Here is a 26,099-nt window from a genome sequence, read left to right as displayed (position 1 = left end):
CCTGCTTCACAAGGTTGTTGGCAGTGCTGAAATTATTGGGAGGGAGCATAGGGGGGCCACAGTCTTGACTCCTCTGCAGTTTGGCAAACTGTGCCCTGCATAGCCTTCGAAATCAGAAGATTGGGGGCGGGGGGGCAGTGTCGGTGTCACTTCAGGCAGGTAAGGAGATCAGGGCGGCTGCTTTTAAGCAAGGCGCTCCGGAGACCTGCTTGCGTGGCTCCGGAGCCACCGAAGCACCGCGGCAAGCAGGGCAGGCGGGCGGCTTCCGGCCATCGCGAACTCCCTCGTCGAGCCAGCCCGGCTTCGCCGTGCGCCACGAGGCCGTCCCGTCCCGTCCCGTCGCGTCGCGCGGCGCGGCGCGGCCTGCCCTCCGCGAGCCCTTCCCTCGCGCGCTGCCCTCCGCGGGCCGCCTTCCTCCGCGCCGCGGCCGCTCCGCCGCGGCACGTCAAGCCTGGAGGCGCGCCGGCCAGCCAGCGCCACGAGTCCCGAGGAGCCGAGAGCGGCTGAGACGGAAGGGGCCGCGATCCAATGGAGCGCCCGGGCGGCCTCGGCTGCTCCAATAGGAACGGCGGCAGGGACGGAGGGCGGGGGCGAGGGTTTCTTCCCCCGCCCAGGCCAGGGGCCGCCGGGGCGATGAGCGTGAGCCGGAGACGCGGCCAGCAGCAGCGGAGCCCGGGCAGCGCTGGCGCCGCCCGCAGAGGAGGTGAGAGGCTGGTGCCGCGGGGGCCGAGCTGCCGCCGCCTCGCCCTGCGCCGGGGCCGGGGCCGGGGCCGGGGCCGGGGCGCTCAGCTCAGCTCAGCTCAGCTGTCCAGTCGGTGCCGCCGCTTGCAGCCGTCCAGGCTCGCCATCACCGACCAGCGGCGCTCATCGCCTCCGGGCGTAGAGGAGCGACCCAGCAAGAAGGACGGGCAGGGCTCCACCCGCCAGGCTCCGCTTCGCAGCGAGCGGGGGGGGGGGCGCACCTGGGCTTGCTGTTTCGGCCCCCGTTGCGGGGCTGGGGCTAGGCAACCCTGCGCGCGTCTCCCTCCGTGGGCCCGAGAGCGCGCCCTTCTCCGGGCGGAGGTGCCTGGCCAGGCTTGCGCTGCTGGGCGGTTGCGCACGCCGAGGAGGGGCGGGGCGGGGGCCTGGTGCCGGGGGCAGGCCACGTCAGGCCGGGGGCCAAATCCAGCCCCCCCCCCGAACACCGGTGGTTTGGTGGCTCTCCAGCTCTTGTGTAGCTTCCCCCTTTCTCAATAGTTGAACTGCCTCCCCGAAGGCGCGAGAGCGTCGGGATGCAGTTATGTGCATGTTTAGGCGGAAAAAAGGCCTGACAAGGCCAAGCATGCCCAGACAGCGTGGCTGCCCCATAAGCTACATAGGCGCAACTTTTTTTTTTGGTTTTGGCGCCGCCCCTTTCGCCGTTGGCCCCACCCACCAGTGGAACGACTCCGCCCCCACCCCCACTTCTCCAGAATTGAAGTTGGCCCTCAGGCTGAAGGAGGTTTCTCCATCCCATCCTTATCTCAAGGCAGAGCACAAGAACATCAGGAGAGCCCTGAGGCTGGATCAGGCCAAGGGTCCATCCTGTCCAGTGTTCTGCTCACACAGGGGCCAACCAGCTGTTGACCAGGAACCCACAAGCAGGGCACAAACGCAACAGCACCCTCCCGCCCACACTCCCCGGCAACCAGTGTACACAAGCTCACTGCCTCTGGTACTGGAGGTGGCCCATAGCCATCAGGACTAGCAGCCACTGATAGCTTTATTCTCTAGGAATTTGTCCAATCTGGTAGGATGTTGTTGTTATCCAAAAAACCCTAAACACGCACAGTGCCATGTGTTAATGAGGCATGGATGGATGGCATCTAGACAGCTGTACTGGCCCCTGAAGCCGAGATCCCTCTTTATCCCATTATTTTCCTTTGCACAGCTTAGGTCATGCTCTTCCTCCAGTGAGCACAGGGAGCATCCATGGTTCTGCCCCATCCATTGTATCTGCCGTCACAACAACCCTGTGAGGGAGGTTAGAGGCTGTGACTGGCTCAGGTTGATCCAGTGAGCTTCCTGGTTAAGCAGGGATTTGAACCTGGGTTTCCCCAACCTTTGCCTGACACTAACCACTACACATGCTGGCTGTTTCCCATTAGCTTCTGCATCCACCTGAATTCCAGTTTTGGATCTCCTTGTTACAGAGCCCTTGTTGCCAGGGTGAACTTGGAGGTTGGCTTGCATTGTGGTGCAGTGAGGCGCTGTGGAAGCCACACAAGGCCCCTTGTCCCTTTGAAGCCGGTGATGCAAGCGCTGTGACGCTGTTGGGCAGCTGTGTGGAGGCGCCCATGACACATGGTGGGGGTCGTGGTCTTGACATTCTGGCCTCGAGCTCGTGTTGGCAGGCAGAGATGGAGAAGGAGGCCTCCTCGAGAGAGGAACCGCCTGGGGGACGCCGCTAGATGCGTTGTGTGCCCTCAGCATCTTGCTGTCTTGTTTCGACAAATTCCTCCTGAGGCAGATGCCTGGGGATCGTCATGCCTCTAGCCCGGCCCTCCCTGGCTTGGTCTCCTCTGGATGTGCTGGACTACAACTCCCAGCATATACTGTAGGGCAGAGCGGGGAGAGGCGTGTGTGACAGCAACAGCAGAAGGACAGAGGAGCCAGGGCTCCAGGAGCAGTCTCGCGGTGGCTAAAGAGCTGCGGCTGGCTGGGGGTCAACCTCTGGGTGGTTCCTCTGCCTGCAACTTTTTAAAGGGGGGGAGATCCTTGCCACAGCCTTTGACATCAGACCCCACGTTCCCCACCCCCTCCTTTCTGCAGAGTTGCCTGTGTCACAGAAGAAGCAGAAGCGGCTGCTGATCCACCAAGCCCTCACGAGAGACCCTGTAGATGTGGAGAGCCTTCGGGGGGCAGCATTCAGCCAGGGGGGTCTTCTTACGGATGAGATCCGTAGGAAGGTGTGGCCTAAACTGCTGGGTGTGAATGTCTACAGCCTCCCCCCCAAGCCAGGTATGACTTCTTCCAGGCCAGGAACTCACTGCCCCCAAAGCACCTCCTTTTCCAGTCCTGTCCAAGATGGCAAACACATATCCGGTAGTTCCCAGCACACGGGCTTCATTCATCTGGATAGACCAGCCTTCCTAAACCCGATGGCTTCCAGGTGTGTTGGACTACAACCCCCATCAGCCCCAGCCAGCATGGCCAATAGCCAAGGATCCTGGGAGCTGTACTCTGAAAATCTGGAGGGCACCAGGTTGAGGAAGGCTGGTCTAGTCCCAGGGTGAGTGGCAGTCTGTCCAGCATAGTTAATTTTAGTGTTTGTATTAGCCTGAATCTAAATGTGAAACTTAGCCGTGGAAATCTAATGTGCTTCTTGACCTCTGCCAGGCAGTTGGGGTGGGAAGAGGACTAGGGTTCATGGGGTCTGTTGCTGCTGACATACTGTGGTATTTGAGAGAAACGTGTACATGTGGTGGGGGGGGGTCATTGAGAGGTTTTTGGCACCTTTATGGAGGACCACCCGGCACAATGCATGCTGGGAGAGTGGGTTTTTATTTTTTTTAGGCGGTGGCCCTTCTATCGCAAATCAAGGCACTGGTTATCTGATACAGCTGAAAACTGGGCATGAGAGAGGGGTCTGTGTGGAAAGAGCCAGTGTGGTGTAGGGGCTCAAGTGTTGGACTGGGAGTCGGGAGATCAGATTGGGGTTCTAGTCCCCACTCAGCCATGGAAACTCACTGGGTGACTTTGGGCCAGTCACAGACTCAGCCCAACTTACCTCACAGCAGGGTGGTTGTTGTGAGGCTAAAATGGAGAGGAGGAGGATTATGTATGCCGCCTTGGGTTCCTTAAGGAGGAAAAAAAGTGGGTATAAATGCAATAAAGAAAGAAAATAAAGGGATAGGCTAGCCATGTCCCCCCCCAGGATTGCCTCTATTTGAAAGTGTCCTCTGTTTCAGTGGTGGGCAGAAAGTAGATCTCCAGATGTTTGGGACTTCAGCTCCCAGCACTCTTCACCATTGGCCTTGCTGGCAGGGGCTTCTTGGGACTCCAAAACATCTGGAGATCTACCTTCTGCCCACCCTTGTTAGGGCTGACCAGCCCAAGTCTGTTTTAAAGATAAAGAACTGTTGCTCATCAACAGTTAGCAACTGGACACAGTCTTCCACGCTATGGAGAGATTTGCTTTATTTCTATCTAAATTGTAATAATAATTTCTAATTTTACATCTATTCATAAAAATTACCATATGCCACTTGTATGCACATTTGTATCCTCCTTTGTCCTCTTCCGTTGATGATGCACATCCTCTTTTTGGCCATTCATAATGGGCCCCCACAGCAAGGCGTCTTGCATGGACCTCTTGAGTTCATGCGCGGCAGCAGGGGCCTGTGTCCATTGCTGCGCATCTTCCCATCCCCCTTTTGTGAACCTCCCACTGCAGCCCATTTCCTTATTTCTCCCCCAGGCCAGGAAGTGCGTCAGAACCACAGGGATTACAATCAGGTCCTTCTGGATGTGTGTCGCTCCACTCGCCGCTTCCCCACAGGTGAGGAAAGGGGAAGGGAAGAAAGGAGAAGGGCAGCATAAAAGAGCCACAATGGAGTTTCCAGAGCAGCACTGGCAAAATTCCCCTTGAATTTGCCACAGGATGCAGGCACTGCTATGTTGTTCAGAGCAAACTGTGTGCCATGATTGGTGAAGGGATGTCCCTCCTGTGGTCTCCAGAAAAGGCCAAGGGGCAGAGCCCAGTGCCTGGATCAGGCACACATCTCAGTAGTAGTTGTGCCTAGAATGTGTTTTCCTTTGAGTTCCGCTTGGAGAACTCATGAGTGTCATCAGTGGGATGGCAGGGGAGGCCATGGAGAGCCCCCCACTCCTGACGTGCACCAAATATGTGAACAAAAACCTGAAGAGGTTCAGAAAGCACGTGTACAGCTCTGCGGTTGATGATCCTCATCAGAGCTGTGAGTTTCACTTAATCCACGCATTGTTTGTGATATAAGCTCCTAGCAGCGAATGGAATTATACCCTGTTTTAGTGTTAAGTTCTCTAGGATTTTCCTTTTTATTGCACTTTGAGAGATTAATTCCCCAAAGATCTAAATCTGATCACATGTTGTTAAATTCCATTTAAACCTTTTAGCGAAATCTCATGATTTTTTTCCCTTTATCCATTGAAAGAATTCCTGATTTTATCATTTGGGAGTGCTACTTCACCTCAAACCAGATTTATGTTTGGGGCAGGGGACAGTTGGCCTTTATCTTGTACATCTGATCATTTGTTCTGATTCTGCCTGCTAGATTTTTATTACCAAATGCTCTGTGAACACAGCAAATGACGATAGGAACAAAGGATATCCTCTTTTAAAACAAACAAATGTAAATCTCGTGTGTTAAGGATTGGACATAGAGGGGCTGAGCTGTGGAATCTTTCTGATGCCAGGGCTCAACCATGAAACACATGAACAATAATAATGTGCCTCTGAGTATGTGCAGAGTGTTTCCCCCATCACCACTGAGTAATTTCAGCCAGGTTCATCAATGCTAGGATTTGGGGGGAGGATTTCCAGATAGCCCTGATGCCCAGCACTGCTGCTGTTAGAATGCAAGCACTGGTTATATGGCCTGTATCCTTAAACATCTGCTACTACAACCCTAGGGTCACAAGCAGCTGACCCACAACTTCTCTGCACTGCTCCAGTTGTGGATCGAAATTCACAGTGTGTGATGGACCCCAAACTTGCTCCAAGCAACATGCAAACGAGTAGAGAGAGGGACTTACTCTGCTTGGTTTCCTGTGCCACATATGCCCTGCCCCCCTGCCTCAACTCATGGCCCCTTGCCTTGCCACAGCAGACTAGGCAGAGGGTGCCACATCTCAGTCCAAACCATCCTGCTTAGCCTTTTCTTTCTTCCTTTCTACTGTGTCCCTTTGCTCTGCCATTCCGTGTTTCTTCAGGGGAACCATCTGACACTGGAAGCTACCATTGCCCAGCCCCGGGTCTTGTCCTTTCCTGCCCTGTTGTGGCTTGCTTCAAGCCCTTCTCCCCATTGTGCCCCACCCCACCCCATTTCTGCCTCCAGAGGTACAAATCCCTTCCCCTCCTGTCCTTCGTGGTTGATCCTGGTGCCACTCGGGGAATCTGGCAGTGCAAGGCCCGTGCAACCCGTGACCCACCAAACCGAGGACAGTCTGTCTCCAGCCGTGGCTTGTCAAGGCCAGTCCTATGCAGACAGCAAAGCCCTGGATGCTTCTCGTGTTGCTGGTGGGCCATGTTTGGCTCGGTGGGCCGCACTTAGCAGTTGTTCACGCCTGAAGGAGTCGGAGCAGGCCTGGTGTGGTTGCTAAGCAACGCAAGCCAGCGACTGGAACCCAGCTATTTTTCTGCAGTGCAGTGAGGGGGGTGGGGCTTGTGGGAGTTTGCCCAAGTTGGGGAGTGGGGGTGAGGGGAGTCGAGCCTGGGGAAGGATCGGACTGTAAGAAGGATGGCTGCATGACCTTCGCGGGGCGGTCGTGAGGGCAGTCCTCTTTGGTCGTGAAGGGTTTTGACCAGTTAAGGCTCTCTTGTTACTGTATCTTAGTCCAGCAGGAGGGAGGCTCGTTCTACAATTGTTCTTGGCCTCCCTAGGTACCCCCCCCACTTCTCCATAGGAGGAGCTCCCATGGGGCCTCTCTGTCCTTGAAAAGATGCTTTCCTGTTATTTACATCGCCAGCCCTGAGGGGCTTTGTAGGGAGGCGGAAAGGTCCCAGCCAGGACAAAGAGCAAAGTGCGGGGGCCAAGTCCCCCTTTGTAGCAGCACAGCCTCCTCTCCTAGACCAGTCCTCAGAGCTAGTACCTAGCACTGCCACATCTCTGAGCATGTGCAGAGTGTGTAGCAATTCAACATGTAATGGAATTGTGCAGTCAGGATCGAGGCTTCCAGCTGAGAGCAGGTCTTCCAGGCCATGAGCTCCAGCACCCCTCTTTTTAGAAACCATAGCATTGCGGCCGGGTTCTGCTGAGCAGCCCTAGAGGCTGTTCAGTAGGGGTGGGCAGGGGGGCACCGCTCTAGCGGTGCAGTTTGTGCCTGTGACGGCCTCTCCTCCCCTCCCCCCCCCCCCGGCACAGGTATGCATGAAGAGCAGCGCCAGATCCTGCAGGAGCAGTTGATCGATGTCATCCTGCAGGTGCTGAGGGCACACCCTGAGCTGCACTACTACCAAGGTTACCACGACATTGCCGTGACGCTGCTGCTGGTCTCAGGCGAGCGCATGGCCATTGCTCTGCTGGAGAGGCTCTCTACCCTTCACCTCAGGTATGCCACTGGAACTGAGCTAGGACCTGGAACCTGCATTGTCATAGGGAAGGGTGATTGCGGGGGGGCGGGGGGGAGCGCAAGGCAGCGTACCCAAAGGGTCTCCCATCCAGGCACTGACCACATCTGCTTAGCTTCAGTGTGGTTGCTGCATCACATACCTTCAGATCGTTGTTCTGGCCCTTAGAAGCATAGCCCTTCTTCACTCAGTGGGGAATTCATCTATACCTCAAGGATATCAGGGCAGCCCTGTCAGTCTCCCTTTCTTGGGGGAGACCAAAGCCCATTTGGTCCAAAACTGCCACTCCAAGATGGTTTCCAATAATGCTAGCCAGATGCCCCTAGAAAGCTTGCAAGAAGGGTAGCTGCCTTATGTTGCCTCCAGACTTTGAAGGCTTAATTTCACACTCTTGGGCCCTAGCACTCGATAGAGCATCAAAGGATTGTCCAAAAGATAAGGTGTAATACATGGAGGATTGGTAGTTAACATTTGGATAGCTTGTAGCCCTGGTAGCCAGGAGCACACCTTCCTTGTCCAAAGAGAGACAACCTTCGACCAGTGGAAGAATGAATGGGAATGCCCTGCACATGACTCATGCCCTGTTATTGCGTTTCCCTGGGGCTTCTGGCAGATTGCCCTCAAAAGACTTCCCAGGTAGAGGGACCCTTGGGGTTGACTCAGAATGATGGTTTTATATTCTAGGTCAGGGCAGGCAGAAGGCAGAGCAGGAGCTATTGGTAGATCTCTGGGTGATTTGCGGAAATCAGCAAAAATGTCTGGCTCCTAATGGGTTAACAGGAGTGAAAACAAAAGGCCGTTTTCCCCTCCTCAGTTAGCCTGCAGGGGAAAAATAGGAGCTGATTTGTGTGTGAAAGGATTTGTGTGTGAGTTCCAGATCTGGTGTGGCAAAAACTAATTTCTGGGCCGAGCATATGTTCAGAGGGAACTTCTTTTGCAATTCTGCATCCACCTTCCTGAGCCACTGTTTGGCACCTGGTTCCACTTGGTGGAGCTTGGGGTACTAGTGAAAACCTCAAGTAGACCCTGCAAGTCTGAACTGATCCCCTTCTAGGTGGGTCAGATGCATTAGTTGGTACATGCTGACTTGGCACCAGTTGCCAGCCTGCACCAACCTGCATGTGATGAAGTTTTCTGTGGGGCGCGTCTTCTCTGCCGAGGACAATAGAGAGCACCCTCCCAGCTCCACTCCCTCTTCTAGGGACTTCATGGACCCCACCATGGACAGCACCAAGCACATCCTCAACTACCTCATGCCCATCCTGCAGCGGGAGAGCCCTCGGCTCCACGCCTTCATGCAAAGGTACCTGTTGTCCTGTGGGGGGGGGGGTCTAGGCGTGTGCTCGCAGTCAGGTGTAGGCTGGGAAGGCTGAAGGATGAAGATCGGTCAGGCTGCAGTAGTACCAAGGGAACTGATGCCTTTGAGGAGCGGCAGCAGCCGTCTTGGGTGAGGGCGGGTCCTGGCACAATGAGGTTCCGGGGCTTCTCATTAGTGGCTAAACCTTTGGTTGCAGAGCTGAAGTGGGGACAGTCTTCGCCCTGAGCTGGCTGATCACCTGGTATGGCCACGTCCTCGCCAACTTCCACCACATCTTGCGCCTCTATGACTTCTTCCTGGCCTCCCACCCGCTCATGGCTGTGTACTTCGCCGCTGCGGTACGTCGGCTGTAAGGCACTGGGCCTGTTACGCTATGGGGGCTGTAGGGGAGTTCCCTGCCCCTCGCCCCTGCTGCCATTCCGTGCTTGCTTAGGGCTCCTTGGTGCAGCTGTGTGTGGCTTCATGGCTGTGATCCCTGCGGAGGTTGGCCTCCCAATTCAGAATCCAGAGCATTTTGTCTTGTAAAGGACATCCCAGGGTCACCCTCTGGGCAGGGCTGGGAAGAAAGGCTCCTGTCTGGAACCCTGGGGAGCCACTGCTGCCAGTCAGTGTAGACTAGCCTCCTGCAACCTGGCGCCCTCCAGATGTGTTGGACTACAACTCCCACATGGTGGCTGGGGATGATGGGGTTGTAGTCCAACACATCTGGAGGGCGCCAGGTTGCGCGAGGCTGGTGCAGACAATCCTGTGCTAGGAAGTCCAGCGCTCTGATTCTTCATGCGTTCTGAAAAAAGGAGAGTCAGACATTGGACAAGAGAGCGAGTGCCTGCAGGGTCCTTGCTTGGCTGGGGCAGCAGCAGGCAGAGGGGAGAGCCGAGACCAGTGGAGAGGTGCCAGTCATCTGTGCCCTTTTTCTCGCCCCTCCCCTGCTGACCCAGATTGTCCTCTTCCGTGAAGAGGAGGTGCTGGCCTGTGACTGCGACATGCCCAGCATCCACCAGCTCCTGTCCCGGATTCCCCAAGACCTGCCTTACGAGACTCTCATAGTACGAGCCCAGCAGCTCTTCCAGCGTCTCCCGCACACGGAGCTAGCCGAGCAGGCAGCCTTTCAGCACCACAAGAGGCGAGTGGGGTCAGCACAGGGCTTTGCGAGGGGGGGAGGTGTGATCCCCACGTGTGCGCGTGTCCCCTGCTGGCCCGAGGTCCTGGCCTTCAGCCTCCCTCCCATTTACCTTGGCGTCCTCCCAGCGAAGGACTTCTCTGTTGCATTGGCTGCAACGCTGCATGCTGCCTTTCCTCTGTTCCATGCAGCCAGTAGAGTGGAGAAGGGCTTCATGCAGTGCTGGCAGAACAGGAAGGACCACAAGACGAGACTTTGCCAAAAATGGGGGTGGAAAAAGGCTTAAAGCAAGGACTAGACAGAGCTACAGTATTTTAATGTGAAGCCAGCCCCTTTGCCCAAATCTAAATGTGTGATTTCTGGAGGCACTGGGTCTTGGCAGATAGTGAGCAACCTGTAGTCAGAGCACAGAATTGCATGCTGGGAGATGTAGTCTGCGGAGGTGTGAAGTGGTCTAGCCCTGGACCTGGGTGAATGTATAGTGAGAGTCGCACCTGCCAGGCTCTGAGGTTTTTTGCTCATTCATCCTTTCTCTCTCCTCCTCCTCCAGCATCACCATTGGCTCTTTCTCAGAGTTCCAGCAGGCTGCTTCATGCCAGCGCCCGGATGCCGTCCTGCGCCAGCAGCAACTGCACTTAACCCCCAGCAACGCAGGGGGGCTCCTTCCCCCAGCAGAACACAGCCCCTTGGTGAAGGCAGCGGTCTGGGGGATTACAGCTACCCTGGGGGCCGCTGCGCTGGCTGTCACTCAAACTGCCTTGGAGTGGGCCCCCGAATTCCTCCTGCAGCTCTTCTAGCACCGTGGCACTGGAGGATCAGCTGGGGGTGCTCTCATTTTGGATTTCCTGTGTTGGGCAGCGGGACGGGGGGGAGTAATGGCCCCCAAGGCCCCTTCCAAATCTAGGATCCTCTGGTGTGATCTTAAGACTCCAGATCTCCTAGAATGCTCAGAAGGGCAAGAGGTAGCCAAAACACAGGCCAGTAGCCAGTTGCTGCTGTTGGGGGAGTGAAAAATGTCAGCCTGCTGCATATACATTGCAGAGCACCTGAGAGTTTCTGCCTGTGGAAGAAGCTTCTTGTGTGCCAAGGAGCTGCAGCTGCCCGCAGCTTCAGACCTCAGCTCCCACTGCCTTCCCTCTTCCCTGCATGTCTGACAATCTTCATGTGGACTGCAAGCAATGGACTGCTTCTCTGAATGCTGCCAGGAAGGGCCTGTGCTTTCCTGCCCAAAGCCTGTGTCCACTGGGCAGCTCCCTTGGGAACTCATCTTGGGCTAGCTTAGTGGGAGCAAATTGCACGTGGCCCAGGTAGGAAGCTCGGGTGGAGAAGCGTGGGGACCCTTGGCTCCTGCTGGAAAGGGAGCAAGCTGTCTGTGTAAGGCAGGTACTTAGGAGCGGGAAACCAGGAGCATGGAAAAGAGCCTGAGGAAGAGCTGTATCTCTGGTAGAGCACCTGTTTTTCACCCAGGAGGTCCTAGGTTCAAGCCCTGACAGCGTCTCCAGTCGGGCCGGGATTCCTGGGGAAGACCCGTGCCTGGAGCACCACTGCCAGTCTGTGTAGCCCATCTTGAGTTAGATGGTCTTTCATCTCAGGCAGCCTGTGCCTCATTCCACATCCTCTGAACTGCATAAAAGTGGTTGTCGCTTTCCCCTCTGCTTCTGCCTCCTCTTCCCTGGGATATTGACTCTGACCACCTTGGCAGTCTGTCTCTCCTTGGCCATTTCAAGCAGTGAGACTTTCAATATGTTGTAGCCCAGCCTGGCACCCACCAGAAGTGTTGGCTTACAACTCTGAGCATGCCCCAGACAGCCACTGGCTGGCTGGGGCATGCTGGGAGTTCTAGCGCAACACTTCTAGAGGGCACCAGCTCAGGGAAGGCTGCTGTAGCCATATAATGGTGTGCTACTCATGGTTGGGCAAGGCCTGGGAGAGCCAGGACAGAACCTCTGCTTGACAAAGAAAACCCAGGAGTTCTTTATCAGTGGTTTACTAGGGAAAAAATGACAACAGGCACACAGCCATATAACCAAAATAAACAGTAACAATATATTTGTTGTCTAAGCCAACTAGAATATGCTTTGAAAAACCAGCTTTGAATTCTTTGTTGCAACCAGAATTACAAGCCTGCATGTGTTCATGGTTATGTTCCTGAATTCTAAGAAGGTCTAATTGTGGCCCTTTGGCTCCTGTGAACTCTGCCACGGCTACCGTAGTTGTAACTGGGCTCCTGGCAGCTTGGTTGAATTTTCATGCACAGAAACCCTTGGCATGATTGCTCACTTGGGCCATAAATGTGGCTGGCCCTGATCAGCCAAACAGACTAACTGATGCCAGTGAAAAAGAAGTCCTCGTATTTATTTATTACACATTTATAACTCTTGTATCCTGCTTTTGCCCAAGGTGGGAGTGCCCCTCCTTGACTAGCTGCTGGGCTGGTTGCTTCCCCCATCCCATCCCATCCCATCCCATCCCCAATCTCTTCTTCTACCGTTGCAGACTGGAGTGGTGTATAGTAAGTCCTGGGGGATGGGAGTCCAGCCTCTCCCCTGCTAAAGATGGTTGTCCCTTCCACCCCACCTAGTCACATTTCTTGCCTTGGGGACAAGAGAACCCAAATTGGGTTCAAGGATATTTTGTTAAAAACAAAGGGAAGCTTTATTACAGAAAATAAATATTTTTGATCTATTCCTGGGCCTGTGTGTTTGATTAACATTACTATGCCCCTCTCTTCCTTGGAAGACTTTGATGAGCGCCCACCCAGTAAGTAATGGTGTCTGCACCAGTGGTGTAGTGGAGGGGGAACACAGGAAGGCAGCTCTGGGATTTTTTCAGAGCAGGAGTGATTATGATTATGTCATCTGCCGGAGGGCTTCAGTTATTCATGGACCCTTGTTGCTCTGATAAGTGAATGAGGCGATAAGGAGGCTTTCATGTTTTACTATTGTTTTCTGAGATATTAGCGTGGAGAAAGTCAGATAATCTAGGGAGGTTGGATACTTTGATGGGGTTCCTACTTCATGCTAGAAGTTTTAATGATACCACTTCATCGTAAGAAGGTTTGCATTTTTAATTAAAAGCTAAGCGGTTGCATTTCTCCTGGCTGAAGGTCTTTGGGTAAAGCTCAATGTGTTTTACAAGCTGAACCTCTGGTAAGAAGTAAGTGCCACTGAGTTCAGTGGGTCATACTCCCGTAGGAGTGCAGTCGTGCCTGTAAACTTAATTGTGAGGTTTATTTGTGATTGATTTGTTTAGGGTGTCTGTATTTTGTCATTGAGTTTTTAACTGGAGCATTAGCTCCATTAAGAATAAATAATATAAAATTAGGATATAAATGTATATATCCTAGGTGACTTTGGATCAGTCGCTGACTCTCAGCCTAGTCTACCTCACAGGGTTGTTGTGAGGATAAAAGGAGGATCATGTATGCCCCTTGGGCTCCTTGGAGGAAAGGTGGGATATAAATGTAACAAGCACAATAAATTTCGCTCTTCGCCATGCTGATAGAGGTCAGCATAGATCATGCTGACTGGGGGATGCTAGGAATTGTAGTCCAACACACCTGGAGGGCACCAGGTTGGGGAAGGCTGGTCTAGGTACTAGTTGGCCTGCAACCATACTCCACAAGCACTCAAGCGGCACTTTGTGTACTTGCTGGGTGCAGAAGAAGCATCTTCCCACTGGCACGTGGAGGCGGGGGGGAGTCAGGCACCCCCTATGACAACTGAGTAAGAAGTGTGCAAGACAGGCACAATCCTCTGGGATATTTTTCTGCCCAAGCCGCATGGAAGTGTGCTAGAACACCACATCCCGTTAAATCGTGCCCTTCTGCCATACAGAAAACGAGCTCGTGGCAGGCAAGCGGGCATCTGTTACTGGCTGCTTTCTCCAGGTGCCCAAGTTTTACTCTGCCTTGCAATATTCAACCAGTCATATGGTACAGTTGCAACAAAGCCATATAGTGAGTGCCAGAAGGAACATCTGGTAGAGCCAGAGCAGGGGAGGAAACTGCCTTTGCATACACTGGATGGAGGCAAAGGGAATGGGGTGGGTCAGAACGGCTGCTGTCTTAAAGAGGGATGTGTGCTGTGCCTTGCCTCGCCCAGTCCATCTGCAGGAGGAAGGGAAGGATGGGGCAGTGCTGTTAGTCTCCCTAGTCGAGGGGCCGGAAGGTGAGCAAAGGGGCCTTCTCTGGCAAGAGGATGAAGCCATAGACTGTCTTGATGTCTGCCTGGGAGACGGTGTCAACCTTGAAGTTGCGTAGGACCTGAAAGAATACACAGCAGATGTCAGACTGATAGCTGCAACCTCAGCCTCGTTGGCTGGGTCCCTCACATGGATGCTGGTAGGGGCCCCTCCCTCTCAACAGCCTTGCCTTTGAAAACTCATATTTCAGTAAGGGGCGCATGACCTAGATTTGGGCAAGGACAGTAGGGCCTTGGCACTTTTGTTTCCGATGCCTTTCCCGATGGTCCCCACCGAGGAACATGCCTTTCCCACAGCAGCCACCCGCTGGGCCGATGTTCCCATCAAGCTGCCCACGCTGCACACAGCTAGGCGGGCTGCTTTGCTCGCAACACCTCATTTGACTGCAGGATGTGGCACACACCGAGCGCACTGGAATGGCCTGCCGGGCACTGGGATCTCGCCCTTGCCTGCACACCCGCTGGCGCTTCCCAGCCTGCGCCCCGACTCACGTGCACGAGGAAGAGATGCATCACCATCTCAGCCAGGCGCCGCCCAATGCACTGCCGTGCCCCGAAGCCAAAGGCCAGCGCCTTGAAGCTGTTGTCCTGTTTGCCAAGCCAGCGTGTCGGGTCGTAGCGCTCTGGATCACTGAACACCTCCGGGCTCCGGCCCATGGCGTAGAGGGACAGCTCGCACAAGGTCTGTGAGGGAAGACGCACGGTCCCAAGGGGGGTCATCGGAGACAGCGGCCATGGTGGCAGGCCAGGGGCTGACCGGCCAGGCTGTAAGCCATGGCTGTTGCAAAGGTGGCAGCGCACCTGTTTTCTCTCCATTGGCTTTCCATTGCCTCTAACAGTGTCCCTCGGTGCAAAGCCCCCAGTTGCCCCCAGCTATTCAGCATTCACCGCAAGCATGCACCCCCCCCCCGTGTTGATCTGACTTGCTTGGCATCTTACCACCTGCACAGTCATCTCACAGAGGGAACATTAGGGCCTGCTCCAGCTGGACCGCTTCTCCCCCCGTCCCTGGAGAAAAGAGGAGAAGCAGGGCTGTTCCATCTGCCCTGCTGAAAATCCCATTCTTTCCTTCTCCCTCCCCATCCATTTTTCCTTGTGTGTCATGTCTTTTCAGATTGTCAGCCTGTGGGCAGGGGCTGTCTTCCTTTACTGTTGGATTGTTAGCTGCCCTGGGAGTCTGCGGGGCAGGTGAGGGATGGCATGCAAATACTTTACATACAGACATAAACAAAATGGGGGCAGCTCCTTCCATGAGATACCTGTGCAGGTGGTGAACTGCCAAGCAAGTCAGACCAGTGGGGAGCATTCTGGATCATGGTGGAGGTGAAGGGACTATCAAGCAGCCAGGGCCAGCTGGGTGCTTTGTTTTCTTTGAGGGCCTAAGCCAATCCCACCAGGCAATCCTTCCCAAGCCAGAGGCACCTAAGAAACTCCCCAAGCCTGGCCAGGCCTCCTGCAACTGGCCATGGCTCGCCTCAGCCTCGTGCAGAGCTCTTCCCCACTGCCTGGCCCCTGATCCTGTTTCTACCTGGCGAGGCCGGGGATTGAGCCTGGGGCATGCAAGCCATGTGCTCCAACACTGAGCTACAGCCCCTCTGCAAGGGCCAGGACTGTATGGGCCAAGGCACAGCAGACACCATCACAGCCCCCTGGGACTCTTGGCGGTGGGGAGATGAGCAGAGGTGGGAACACTCACCCCAGCTGGCACGCAGTAATTCTGGAGCACCGTGTCTTGCGCTGGGTAGCGCTGCACACTGATCCCCACAGGGTACAGCCTGCAAGAGAAAAATGCCAGGGGCAGATGAAGGCCTGCTTCTCACGCTCCTGCTGGCTGAAGGAAGTGGAAGAGGGGCACCCGCGGCTCGCTCTTCTGGAGCAAAGAGCAATGCGCCTGTAGTGCCGTAGGAGACTACGGATGGCTCTCAGTTCAGAAAACCTGTTAACCCCAACACAGACCATTTCTCCATCTGTTTGAAATGTGGCTCTGGGATTCAGATGCGCCCACACAGCCCCCAACATGCAGCCTGGAGTGGGCCTCGCCTCCGGTGCCAGGAGTGGAGAGAAGTTGCTACAGTGGGCAGTGAGGGTACTGAGGGCCAATTCAGGGACAAAACTGGAGCACAACATAAATTCAGGGCTGGTTCTAGGGAATTGTGAAAGGCAGCTGCAGGAAGGAAGATGCTCTCAGGAGCAAAAGGCTGCAAAAGGCGGATCAGTTCTGAAGCACTTTTTATCCCGTGTCTTTTATCAGCACATGTTTCAATCATTTCAGGGTAAATATCTGGGTTCAGTAAGCCTCCGGACCAAACAGGCAGGAGATCCAGTTTAGAGTGGTGACAGATTCTGCAAGCAAAGGGTGGCAAGGTGACAAGCTCCATTTGGGCAAAGATGGAAGCGGAGTCAGCATCCCAAAGCCAGCTCTGGGTTTTAGGGCCAAGCAGGAGGAGCGGCTGATGTGGAATCCGCAAAGGCCTTTCCACGGCAATGCAAGGGCGTGCCTCTCCTGTCCAGTCCAGGATTCCCCCACAGCCTGACTGGTTGGCAGGAAGGTGCACTCTGGGTTGCAGTCTGGTTTTGCAGAGCAAAGACTATGAAAAGGGGTGGGGTGGTGGTCTGAGTTTGCTGGGGGTGGCAGCCTGGGTATGATGGGCCACCTTAGGAAAGGGGAGGGCCTATAGTGTCTGAGTCCAGCTTCCCCCAGCCCCACCTGAAGTGTCACCTCTCCTCCTCCATGTTGTGCTGTGCAAAGGCTATTGACCGCTGCATGGACATCTGGGCACACATTTGGGCTCCCCATCCTTTCAAGCCAAGAAGGAGCTGGCGGCATCCACAGAGCTTGGCTTCCAGGTTTGTGGTGCTCCCTGCTGCCTGGGGTTCCCTGTGACCTAGCCCCGCCCAGCCCCACCTCGCCCCGCCTCGCCTCGCCTCTCCCTTACCTCAACGTCTCCTTGATCGCTCCCTTGAGTAGCGGCATGCCATTCAGCACCTTGGAGAGCTCCCTGGCCCCTTGGGCCTCCGCACCCTTGATCTCTGCCCGAATGGCTGCCTGGACCTGTGGGTTGCGGGCCAGCTCAAAGAGGGTGAACATCAGCGGCGTGGCGGTCTGGGGGCACAGAGTGCGAGAGATCCAATCGAGTACCACCAGCAACAGCGCGGCAGCTGCTCAGAGCTCACACTCTTTCGTGGGAGGCCCACTAAATAGTGGGGTGTTACTCAGGTAGGAAGTCTATATGTCACATTTAGGCCAGTTTGATTGTCATGGTTTCTCTGCAGAACCAGTTTTAATGCTCAGATTTCTCTGTTGGGTCCACAATTCCCAGGATGCCTTGGGGAAACCTGCTGCTATGAGAATGTTCGCAAACAGCAGTTTCCCTGGTGCAAGAAGTCTTTCAAACCAGAGTGTGTGCCCATCAGGCTGGACGGTGCTTATCCCTCATTTTCCAAATACAGACCCTGGCTTTCCTGAACTTGTGAAAGTAGCTCTTGGAAGCAAGGGTGGCAACCAAGTGGCAGAAGCAAGCTTCTGTCCTAGGTTTGGTAGCTCATGGAATTCTGGACAATGTTCATTAAAAAAAAAAACACTTAAAAGACAGGGGTTGTTGTTGTCAGGGAGGTGGAGGGCTCTCTGTCCCTTGAGGTATCCAAGCAGAGACTGGGCAGCCATCTGTCAGGGGCACTTTCGGCTGGATTCCTGCACTGAGCAGGGGCAGGGGCTCCATGGCCTCCGTGGCCCCTTTCATCGAACCCTAGAGCTGCTGCTATGAGCGCCAGCTAGCACAGCCTTCCCAACCTGGCACCCCCCAGATGTGTTGAACTACAACTCCAAGCATCCCCAAGACAGCATGGCTGGCTGGGGGATGCTAGAAGTTGTAGTCCAACATATCTGGGGGGCGCCAGGTTGGGAAGGCTGCACAAGGCCCACAAATTGTGGAGGAACTGGCTGTGTGTGTACTAGATGTTCTCTCCACGTATGCTATTCGTTCATTTGATGTAAATGGCTTTTAGAACTTTGTGTACTGTATTTTAATGTTTTTAATCTTTGTCAACTGCCTGGAGAGCCTCAGCTATGAGGTGGTATAGAAATGTAAATAATAATAATGACGAAGATGATGATGATGGATAAGCCTGGCTGCCTGGCTGGTAGCCATCTGACAGCAGGATGCTCTGCCTGTTTGCTCAGGAGTGTGTTCCTTGGGCTGTCTCTCTAGCGCGTGTGTTTAGGGCTGCAGCCTGAGGCCCTCCCATGCACTTAAGAGTCCTTGTCAAGGGCAGCGCTGTGTTCTGGGCAGGCAACCCCCAGCGCCTGCTCTCTGGGCACCCATTTCACCCACCAGGCAAGCAGAACCGCGGCACACTCACCGTCTCTACCCCACCAGCCATCAACTCTACCATATTGGCCTTGATGGACTCCAAGGGCATCTCCTCCTGCAGAAGCAGCTCGGCCATGATCCCGGAATACTTGGGGGGCTGGGCCACACAGAACTCCTGGTGTATGTGCTGGATGCACTTGTCAGCTGAAGAAGCAAGCACACAGGAGTGAGAAACACCCACCCCGGCTGCAGCACAATGGGGGCCCCTCACCCTGAGAGCCAGGCCCACCTCCTGCCGCTGCAGGGCACCCAAGAGCATGGCCTGCCCAGACCCCCGAATGCCAAGGCTGTGGCTGCTACTGAAGGGGGGAAGGCGAAGTGGCCCAGAGAGCGGCAGCTGAGCAGCTGGGAGAGCTTGGGGAGGGCGCAAAACAGAGGCACATCCCCACTTCCCCATGCAGTGGCTGGCAACCTCAAGCAGAGTCCCATGTGCCTCCCCCTGCAGGGAGAAGAGTGTGCCCAGGACGGGCCTAGGCAGCGCACACATGTCCCGGGGGAGGGAGGGCCGTGCGTGGCCAGCCCCAGGCGCTCTGAAGCAGCCTCCCGCCACCCGGTGCCCTCCTGCTGTGTTGCGCCACCAGTCCCAGCATCCCCAGCCAACCATGGCTCATGTGCACCTGCTCACCTCCTTCTGCGTTCTGGGATTCTGGCAAAGTCTTAGTGCAGACAAAGGCAGTGGGATCTCCCGAGGGGCCCTGCCCTCCGGCGGAACCTGCGGGGCCTCATTCACCAGCCAGCCACCTCTGGCCACGCCCCACTGTCACCCCCTCCCCAGCACATGCAGCAGGAGCCAGGACATTTCGCTCTTGGGTGTAACCTCACACGAGCTAGATGCCCAGCGCTCCACAGTGTGGCCTCTTGGGGCGCGTTTGTTTACTCTCCAGAGCATGTGGCAGCCCAGGAGTCCTGCTGTGTCCTGGCGGGAGCGGGGATGCGCCGCCCATGGCCCCCCTGCCCACTTCTCCCAGGGAGGGATGGCTGCAGGGCTGACCCTGCTTAAAGATGATGTCCCAGGAGTCCATGTGCTCTTGCCACAGCTTCTTGTTCACGTAGCGCATGAGACCTGGCGAGATGAAGATCATGGGGAGGGTTGTCTTCAGCATCCTCTCGATCGCACGGATGAACTCCTGCGACTCCGGCTTGGGGCTCTCCTCCAGCAGGCCCAGCCGCTGCCCGTACAAGGCGTAGCTGCTGGCTGTGGGTCAAGGAGGGCAGCAGGCGTCAGTGAGGGGGGATTCCAAGCAGGGGGGAGGGGCGCACAGAGCAGCCTCCCCCGACCTGCTGCTCTCCAGATGTGTTGGACTGCAACTCCCACAGTCCTCAGCCTAGCACAATGCAGCCCAACATATCTGGAGGCACCGGGCTGGGGGAGGCTGATTTACACCTCTGAGGCACCCCTGCCCATTAAATGCAATGCCACACGTTGTGTCACATCTAGTGTGTTCGGGTTTGTGACTGGGCAGGTGACAGAAGCCGCATGGCTCTGGGGCCTTCCCCTGCACCTGGCTCCAGGTTCCTTCCTGATGGAGGGCACTAGCAGCAGGACAGGGCCACTGAACAGGCCCTTCTCTCCCTCTCCCAAGCCCCATGGCACGCGTGGGAAAGACGCCAGAGCTGCAGGGAGAAGCAGCTTCCACTTGCTGGACTGAGAGATTTTAGATGTGGGGGGGGGGCGGTCGTGAAGAGCTGGGCAAAATGATGCTGGGGGGGAGCCCATCTCAGGACTGCCTCGTACCTTCCATTGAGTAGCAGAAGAGGTCATGATAGATGTCAACGGTGAGCGAGCGCCGCGTGTTTTTCCTCATCTGCCGGTGCATGAAGTCAACGAAATCCTCCGCGATGGTGTTCAGGAAGGGCAGGAACTTCCGGGTACCCACAGGACTAATCACCTCCCTGTTGAGGACTATCCGGTCCGAACGCCACTCCTCCCCATTCCTGCAGGGCAAGACCCTCTGGTGAGGGAGATGCTGGGTGGGCCAGAAGGTGTAACCCACAGCTCTTCGCTTCAATTCTGATGAGGTCACCTCACCCACCATTGGCCACTGAAACATCCTTGGTTGTCCCTGCTCCCCTTCTTAGCACCCCCGCTCAATCCAGCCCCTTCCCCAGAGCCACTTCGGCTTCAAACCTCAGTCTCCCCTTCCTTTCTTCCTGCTCCCTACTAATGTTAATCAATGAAACCTTTAGTGGCTTGATCAGTGAAGACCATTTCGAAGCAGAGGGACTGAGATTCAAGGACAATCTTGTCCAATTTTTGGAACAATTTGGAGTTCTGCTATGTTACTGCAGGATGGAATGAAAAAGAACATATTAAAAGTGACCTCTCCTCCTATCAAGGGGTGAGAGGAGCATCTATTTAGGAAATGCGAAGTCGATCCCATGGCATCCAGTGCCCTCAGAGAAGCCCTTCTGTTGAGGTTCTGGTAATAGGCAATTCTAAAAAAGCAAAAGCCACACCCACCCCAAACAATTGCTTAAAACAGACCAGCCTGCCCCAAGCTGCCCCCCCCCAAGTTTGTTCGACTGCAGTTTCCACCACCCCAGCCAGCATGTCCTGACTACAACTCCCAGCATGTCCTGGGAGTTGTAGTCCAACACATTTGGAGAGCCCCCCCTCCCGGTGAGGAAGGCTGAGGTCAAGCGTTACTCAACACATGTTTAATTGATGGGCAGTTCCTACAGAGAGATGGCTACGAGGAAGGGTCTTGCGCTGAGTCGGATTGTGGGGCCATCTCTGCTTCCCGTAAGGCTTCATGACGGCTGTGTGGATGGATGGACTGACGGACGGACAGACACGTGTGTTGTGGGGGGGGCTTTGGCCGCAGCCACCACTGGAAGGTGGTCCCTGGAAGGTGACCCACAAGGGGATGTGGCCCTCAGGCCGAAAAATGTCCCTTGCCCCTGTTCTAAGCAGAGACTGAGCTGTGACCTTCTGCACGCAAAGCACATCATCTCTCATGGAGATATCAGCACCCCTTCCCTCCCCTCCTGCAAATAATACATAGGAATGCCATGTCTGCCCCTTGGTCAACCAGACATGCCCTGATCACAGCTCTCCAGGGAGCTCCCCAGCAGAGAGGACCCTCTAACTGGAGCTATCTGGGATCAGGACCTCCTAGGTCCAAAGCACGTTATACCATCTAGCAGTGGCCCCTCCCCTTAAACTGGAGTGAACTGAGGATGTGGCCATGATTGGCAGCCCCCCCTGCCCTATTCATCCCCACTTACGATAGGAAGATGCCACATTTGTGGTTCCGTAGTGTGCGGTGGGCGAGCCATGCGTCAAGGCCCATTCGGCGCGGGAAGCTCCCTTCTGTCTGGAAGAGCTGGGCAGCGTCATGCGGCAGGAACACATTGATGGTGTCGTAGGTGCCCACTGTCTCCCTGCCAAAGCGGACAGAGCCAGACCCTTGATATGCACACCCCATAGGCCACTGCTCCCTGCCCCACATGGCCTCGGCCTGATGCCGCGATTCAGCGGTAGGAACAAGTTGGAACAAGTTGGACTGCTGAGCCTCTGCCTTGAAAACAGTGCAATCATGCTAAATGGAAAATTCCTCTCCCTCTCTCTCTCCCTCAATCTCTCCCTCTCCCTCTCCCTCTCCCTCTCCCTCCCTCTCTCTCTCTCTCTCACACACACACACACACACACACTTGAGAAATTCTCTACCTCACACAGAGGCCTCCTCAGGCACAATGACCCCCCCCCCCATATACATATGTTTGCATGATTGCAGCGGGGGAAATAAGCCACTGTAGCTTATTTCCCCCACCATGTGATAGTTGCATGCTAGGGGGATTAGCATAATTACCCTCAGCAGCATGGCTTGTCGTGTCTTGCGAACCCAGCCAGGGTGGCTTGTTGCCCCTGGGCTGTTCTAGGGTTATTAACCGTGGCTTATTAACCACCCCATGATTGTGCAAGCCACATCAATGGGTTTTGGAACCTACTGTAGAACGTATAAGCTGCTTCAATGGCCATGGGTTAAGTTATCTGAAATAATGAAGGAGCCTCCCCAGGGATGCTCACCTGGCCCCATCATAGTCTCCTGGTGCTGCCTTGTTAAATGTCACCTTTATAGGGAAGCCTTGGTGGGAGCTGATGACTGCTGGATTTTTCTTTTTGGAAGCTTTTGTTTGTGGCCAATTCCTTTTTTCAGCTGATCTTTGTTTTTACTGATGCTTTTCTTTTCTCCTGACTGATGTACTGTCAATTTATTGCTGCTGGTGGTGTTATTGTTATTGTGCTCATTATCAATGGCATTTTATTTCTTTTTCTATTGTTTTTATTATTTGAGTTTTTTCAGAGCACAATCAGGGCAACATTTTCTCAGATAAACAACCCTTTATTTATTTCAAATGAATGGAATCCAGAGGAATTTTGCTGAGCTGGATTTTAGCAAAGCATTTCATTAGTGACCTGAAGATGAAGGAGAAGAAGGGTAATTTTGGTTCCATCCAGGCTGCCAAACCTGATTAGAGATTAGTTCTTCTGACATGCTGCTCTGTCATCTTTGCCTACATAGCTGGTGGTACTGATCTCTGACATGGTGGAGCAGCCTGGAGCAGGATAAAGCAAAGAATGTTCTACTGGAGCATGGTGGGAGAAACGTGCCGTTGAGGACTAACGAACTGTCCTTTATGAGAAAGAGGGAAGCACCTGAAGAGCCAAGAAGAGCCCGGAAGCTGGACCAGGCCAAAGGCCTGTCTAGTACAGCATTCTGTCCCACTGCAGCCAGCCAGATGCCCCAAGGGCAGGGAACCCACAAGCAGGACAGGGGCGCAACAGCCCCTCCTGCCCACGTTCCCCAGCAAATCTTGTGGCACCACAAGGATTTGTATTGGCTTTGCTACATCTACCACGACTCCCCTTCTGGGAGGAAGTTCTTTAGAAGAGACACCAGTGCAAATCGGTCAGCTTTCCACTTCATATTTTCTGAGGTGGAGACCTAAAACCAAAAGCAGACTTGGGAGCCAAGTTGTGATGAACCCCTTGACTCAAATCACACACTTGGGCTGGGGTGCAGTGGCTATTCTTCAAGTCTAGTCCATATCTAACTATGTAAATGGATATATATTTTTAACTGCTCACTACTAAAATCTGTCTAGATTTTTAAAATGTGCATCAATTTATATGTTTGTATGAGCAATATTGCACATGACCAACCCCTGTTATGCGAACAGAGACTGGCATGGACTGACTGGCACATGGGGAGTATCAAAATTGTTGGGATGTTTCCTGGTGAGCAAACCCTTGAAATGCAGCACATGCATAACCCAAGACACCCCAACTACTAGAAAAATATGAAAACAGGACCTCGATACACCTCTCCCTCAAAACAGGGGACTCACGGTGTGCTCCCAAGTGTTTATATGGCTTCTTAGCCTCCCAGGCAGCTGAATTTGGCCCATGTGGCCCAATTTACTGTGCTTACTAGAGACATCCAGAGATTGTCTACTGACTTCCTCCAGGCATTCCCACTCTGGTTTCTTTTACCCAGTCCAAAGTGTCCTCCCTCCTCCACGCCTTTTCCTTCCACAAGACTGACATTCCAGTCTACACACACACACACACACACACACACACACACATTTGGGTGTTTGCACAGGAAAATTTAATTTTCTGTCAGCTTGTGCTCCAAGGGCGCTTTCAGATGGTGAGGCCATAGTGGGGCCCTAGTGCTAACAATCAAAGGGCAATCTGATTTTAAGGGTTTCAATGTATTATTATTATTATTATTATTATTATTATTATTATTTTCCTTTTGCTGTTCAACGCTCAAATATTTTATTGGGCATAGAATGGTATGTAAATTGTGTAAATACATAAATAAATTGTGCAGCTATTCTGTCTTTCCTTCAATAATGACTTTCCATGGCAAGAAAAAGGATGGAAGAAGCAGTGGGAAACCACGGGACAGTTGCAAGATGAAGAGGAGCCCGTCTGGACCCCCATGAAATTCCGCGAATGAGGCAGGGGGCCTGCTCAGCAAGAGCCTTGTCTGGAAACACCCCGCGCTCATGCTTTGGGGGCGCCATCTGGGTTTCCCATCTCAGACAACACAATGTCTTGGGGCAGCCCTGTTGCTATGGGACCAAGGTCTTCCACTGCCTCACACTGAGTACAAATGGCACAGAGGGCACTTGCGGTGTGCCCTTGCCCCACAGCGCAGGCCCATGACCTCCAGAGCCATCCATCTCTCAGATTAAATCCTAGGGAACACTAGGCCATCCAGGCCAACCCTCTGTCCTAGAGATGGGACGCACGCACGCACGCACACAGAGCTCCACACAGATCGACCCATGCAGCTCAGGTCATGCTGTGCCATAAGGAGAGAGCACGTGCACAGCACAGCTGTGTCAAGTGAGCATACCAAGCCACGCGGCATAACTCTTTGGGAGCTCTGGCCAAGCCAAACCAGAGTCTGGATGGGAGCAAAATGAACTGCTGGGTAATCCCTGAAGCCAGCCAGGGGCACTGCAAGGCAAGAGATAAGGAGGCGGTGGGGAGCCGGTGGCGGGGGGCAGGGAGAGAAACTCACCTGTAGATGGGTCCCAGGTTTTGAAAGTTCCTTTGCACGATGTGGTGGAGGTTCTGGAAGCTGTTGCTCCTCCAGAACCGGTAGAGGTTGACCCAGGCATTGCGGCTGCTGCGCGGAATGGCCTCAAATGGCAGCACCTTGGAGGAGTCCAGCCTAGTAGCCACAGCTGGGGCTACCGAGTGGCAGGGCTGCCCTGACCAGAAGGAGCGGGAAATGCTGCAGTGAGCAGACCTGGGGCTCAGCCTGCTGCAGGCTGCCATCTCCCCTCCTCTGCTGCTGCCAGAGTGTCCCCACAGGCACCTGGCTCTGCTGGTCCCTCTCCAAGGCCTCTCTTCAGAAGGAGAGTGATGGCTCTTATATCCCCATGGGAACTCCCCCAGCCAAGGACATGCACCCAAGCACATCTCCTCTGAGCAGCAGGGGGAATAAAGGGCAATTCTTGCAATGGGAGGATGTAAACAGTGGGCTCCTCCAAGATCTCTGATGGGACTGGAGCTTTTCACCTTGTTCATAGATGGTCCAGAGTCAAGCTGAGCAGTGAGGTGGCCAAGTTTGCAGAGGACTGATAAGAATCATTTTTATTTTGCTAAAAGATCATTTTCAGCTTGTCTGCTGTAACTAAGAGCAAGGGTCAGATGCACCCCAGCAACAGGCCTTAAGAAAAGGGGAACCTAAGAAAAGAAACTTGGGATGCTTCTGTAATGTGCCAGACGTTTCCTGGAACATATTTGCTCACTTTGCCAACTGTTGCTTTGCTAACTTTGCTAATTGAGTCTGTAAAAGCTTTGCAATAAAGCAGTCCTAATTTAGAATAATCATGATTAAGAAACTGCTGTGAATAACGGATATTAGATGCCATATATAGTGATATACTGTGATTGGTCCTCGGGCCGGTTTTTCCTCAAGTATATGAATGTGTTGTTCTGGAAGGAGGTTGTTGTTTCCCCTTTGTTGGCAGCCAACCTTCATGCATGAATAAAGGATTTGTGTTAACTCAGCCTTGACCTCCACTCTCATTCCTTATTGAGCAGAGAACCTGACAGGACACCAAATTATTTAGGGTGCTTAAAACAAAAAGGGATTGCAAAGGGCTCCAAAAGGATCTCTCCAAGCTGGGGAAAATGGGCATTGAGTCAATGTGAGCAAGTGTAAAGTGAAGCACATTGGGGCAAAAAAAAATTCCTAATTTCATGTATTTGTTGATAGGGGTCTGAGCTGGTGGTAACTGACCAGGAAGGAGATCTTGGGGTCGTCGTGGA

At 54.2% G+C, this 26,099-nt stretch overlaps 2 protein-coding genes across 2 annotated transcripts; one reads left to right on the top strand and one right to left on the bottom strand.

Annotated features, from left to right (window-relative positions):
* Nucleotides 1-585: 585 nt before the first annotated feature.
* LOC146346458 (TBC1 domain family member 20-like) lies at nt 586-12,412 on the top strand. The gene is made up of 8 exons (XM_084847931.1): nt 586-703; nt 2,791-2,979; nt 4,439-4,519; nt 7,083-7,269; nt 8,490-8,591; nt 8,803-8,944; nt 9,545-9,729; nt 10,277-12,412. Exons 1-8 carry the CDS (start codon nt 634-636, stop codon nt 10,521-10,523), a joined length of 1,203 nt encoding a protein of 400 aa, XP_084704057.1. The 5' UTR covers nt 586-633; the 3' UTR covers nt 10,524-12,412.
* A 1,464-nt stretch (nt 12,413-13,876) lies between these two features.
* LOC146346457 (cytochrome P450 11B, mitochondrial-like) lies at nt 13,877-25,100 on the bottom strand. Its single transcript, XM_084847930.1, has 9 exons — nt 24,841-25,100; nt 21,527-21,682; nt 20,034-20,233; nt 19,290-19,493; nt 18,288-18,442; nt 16,865-17,031; nt 15,625-15,703; nt 14,421-14,612; nt 13,877-13,990 (listed from the first exon to the last, which is right to left on the bottom strand). The coding sequence occupies exons 1-9, from the start codon at nt 25,098-25,100 to the stop codon at nt 13,877-13,879; spliced, it is 1,527 nt and encodes a 508-aa protein (XP_084704056.1).
* Nucleotides 25,101-26,099: the final 999 nt, after the last annotated feature.

The sequence above is a fragment of the Heloderma suspectum genome, chromosome 4, assembly GCF_057233095.1.
Source record: "Heloderma suspectum isolate Gila_16-S chromosome 4, 16-S_ref, whole genome shotgun sequence".
Classification (NCBI taxonomy): Eukaryota; Metazoa; Chordata; class Lepidosauria; order Squamata; family Helodermatidae; genus Heloderma; species Heloderma suspectum.
The sequence above is the reverse complement of the archived record's forward strand: the minus strand, read 5'-3'. Positions and strand labels throughout refer to the sequence as shown.

Excerpts from the sequence above, each read along its gene's own strand:
- LOC146346457 (XM_084847930.1), bottom strand. The coding sequence starts at position 25,100 with ATGGCAGCCTGCAGCAGGCTGAGCCCCAGGTCTGCTCACTGCAGCATT. Across the intron at positions 19,494-20,033 it reads CTTCTGCTACTCAATGGAAG|CCAGCAGCTACGCCTTGTAC; the intron begins GTACGAGGCAGT and ends CTTGACCCACAG. Across the intron at positions 14,613-15,624 it reads ATTACTGCGTGCCAGCTGGG|ACCTTGTGCGAGCTGTCCCT; the intron begins GTGAGTGTTCCC and ends CTTCCCTCACAG.
- LOC146346458 (XM_084847931.1), top strand. The coding sequence starts at position 634 with ATGAGCGTGAGCCGGAGACGCGGCCAGCAGCAGCGGAGCCCGGGCAGC. Across the intron at positions 7,270-8,489 it reads CTCTCTACCCTTCACCTCAG|GGACTTCATGGACCCCACCA; the intron begins GTATGCCACTGG and ends TCCCTCTTCTAG. Across the intron at positions 9,730-10,276 it reads GCCTTTCAGCACCACAAGAG|CATCACCATTGGCTCTTTCT; the intron begins GCGAGTGGGGTC and ends CTCCTCCTCCAG.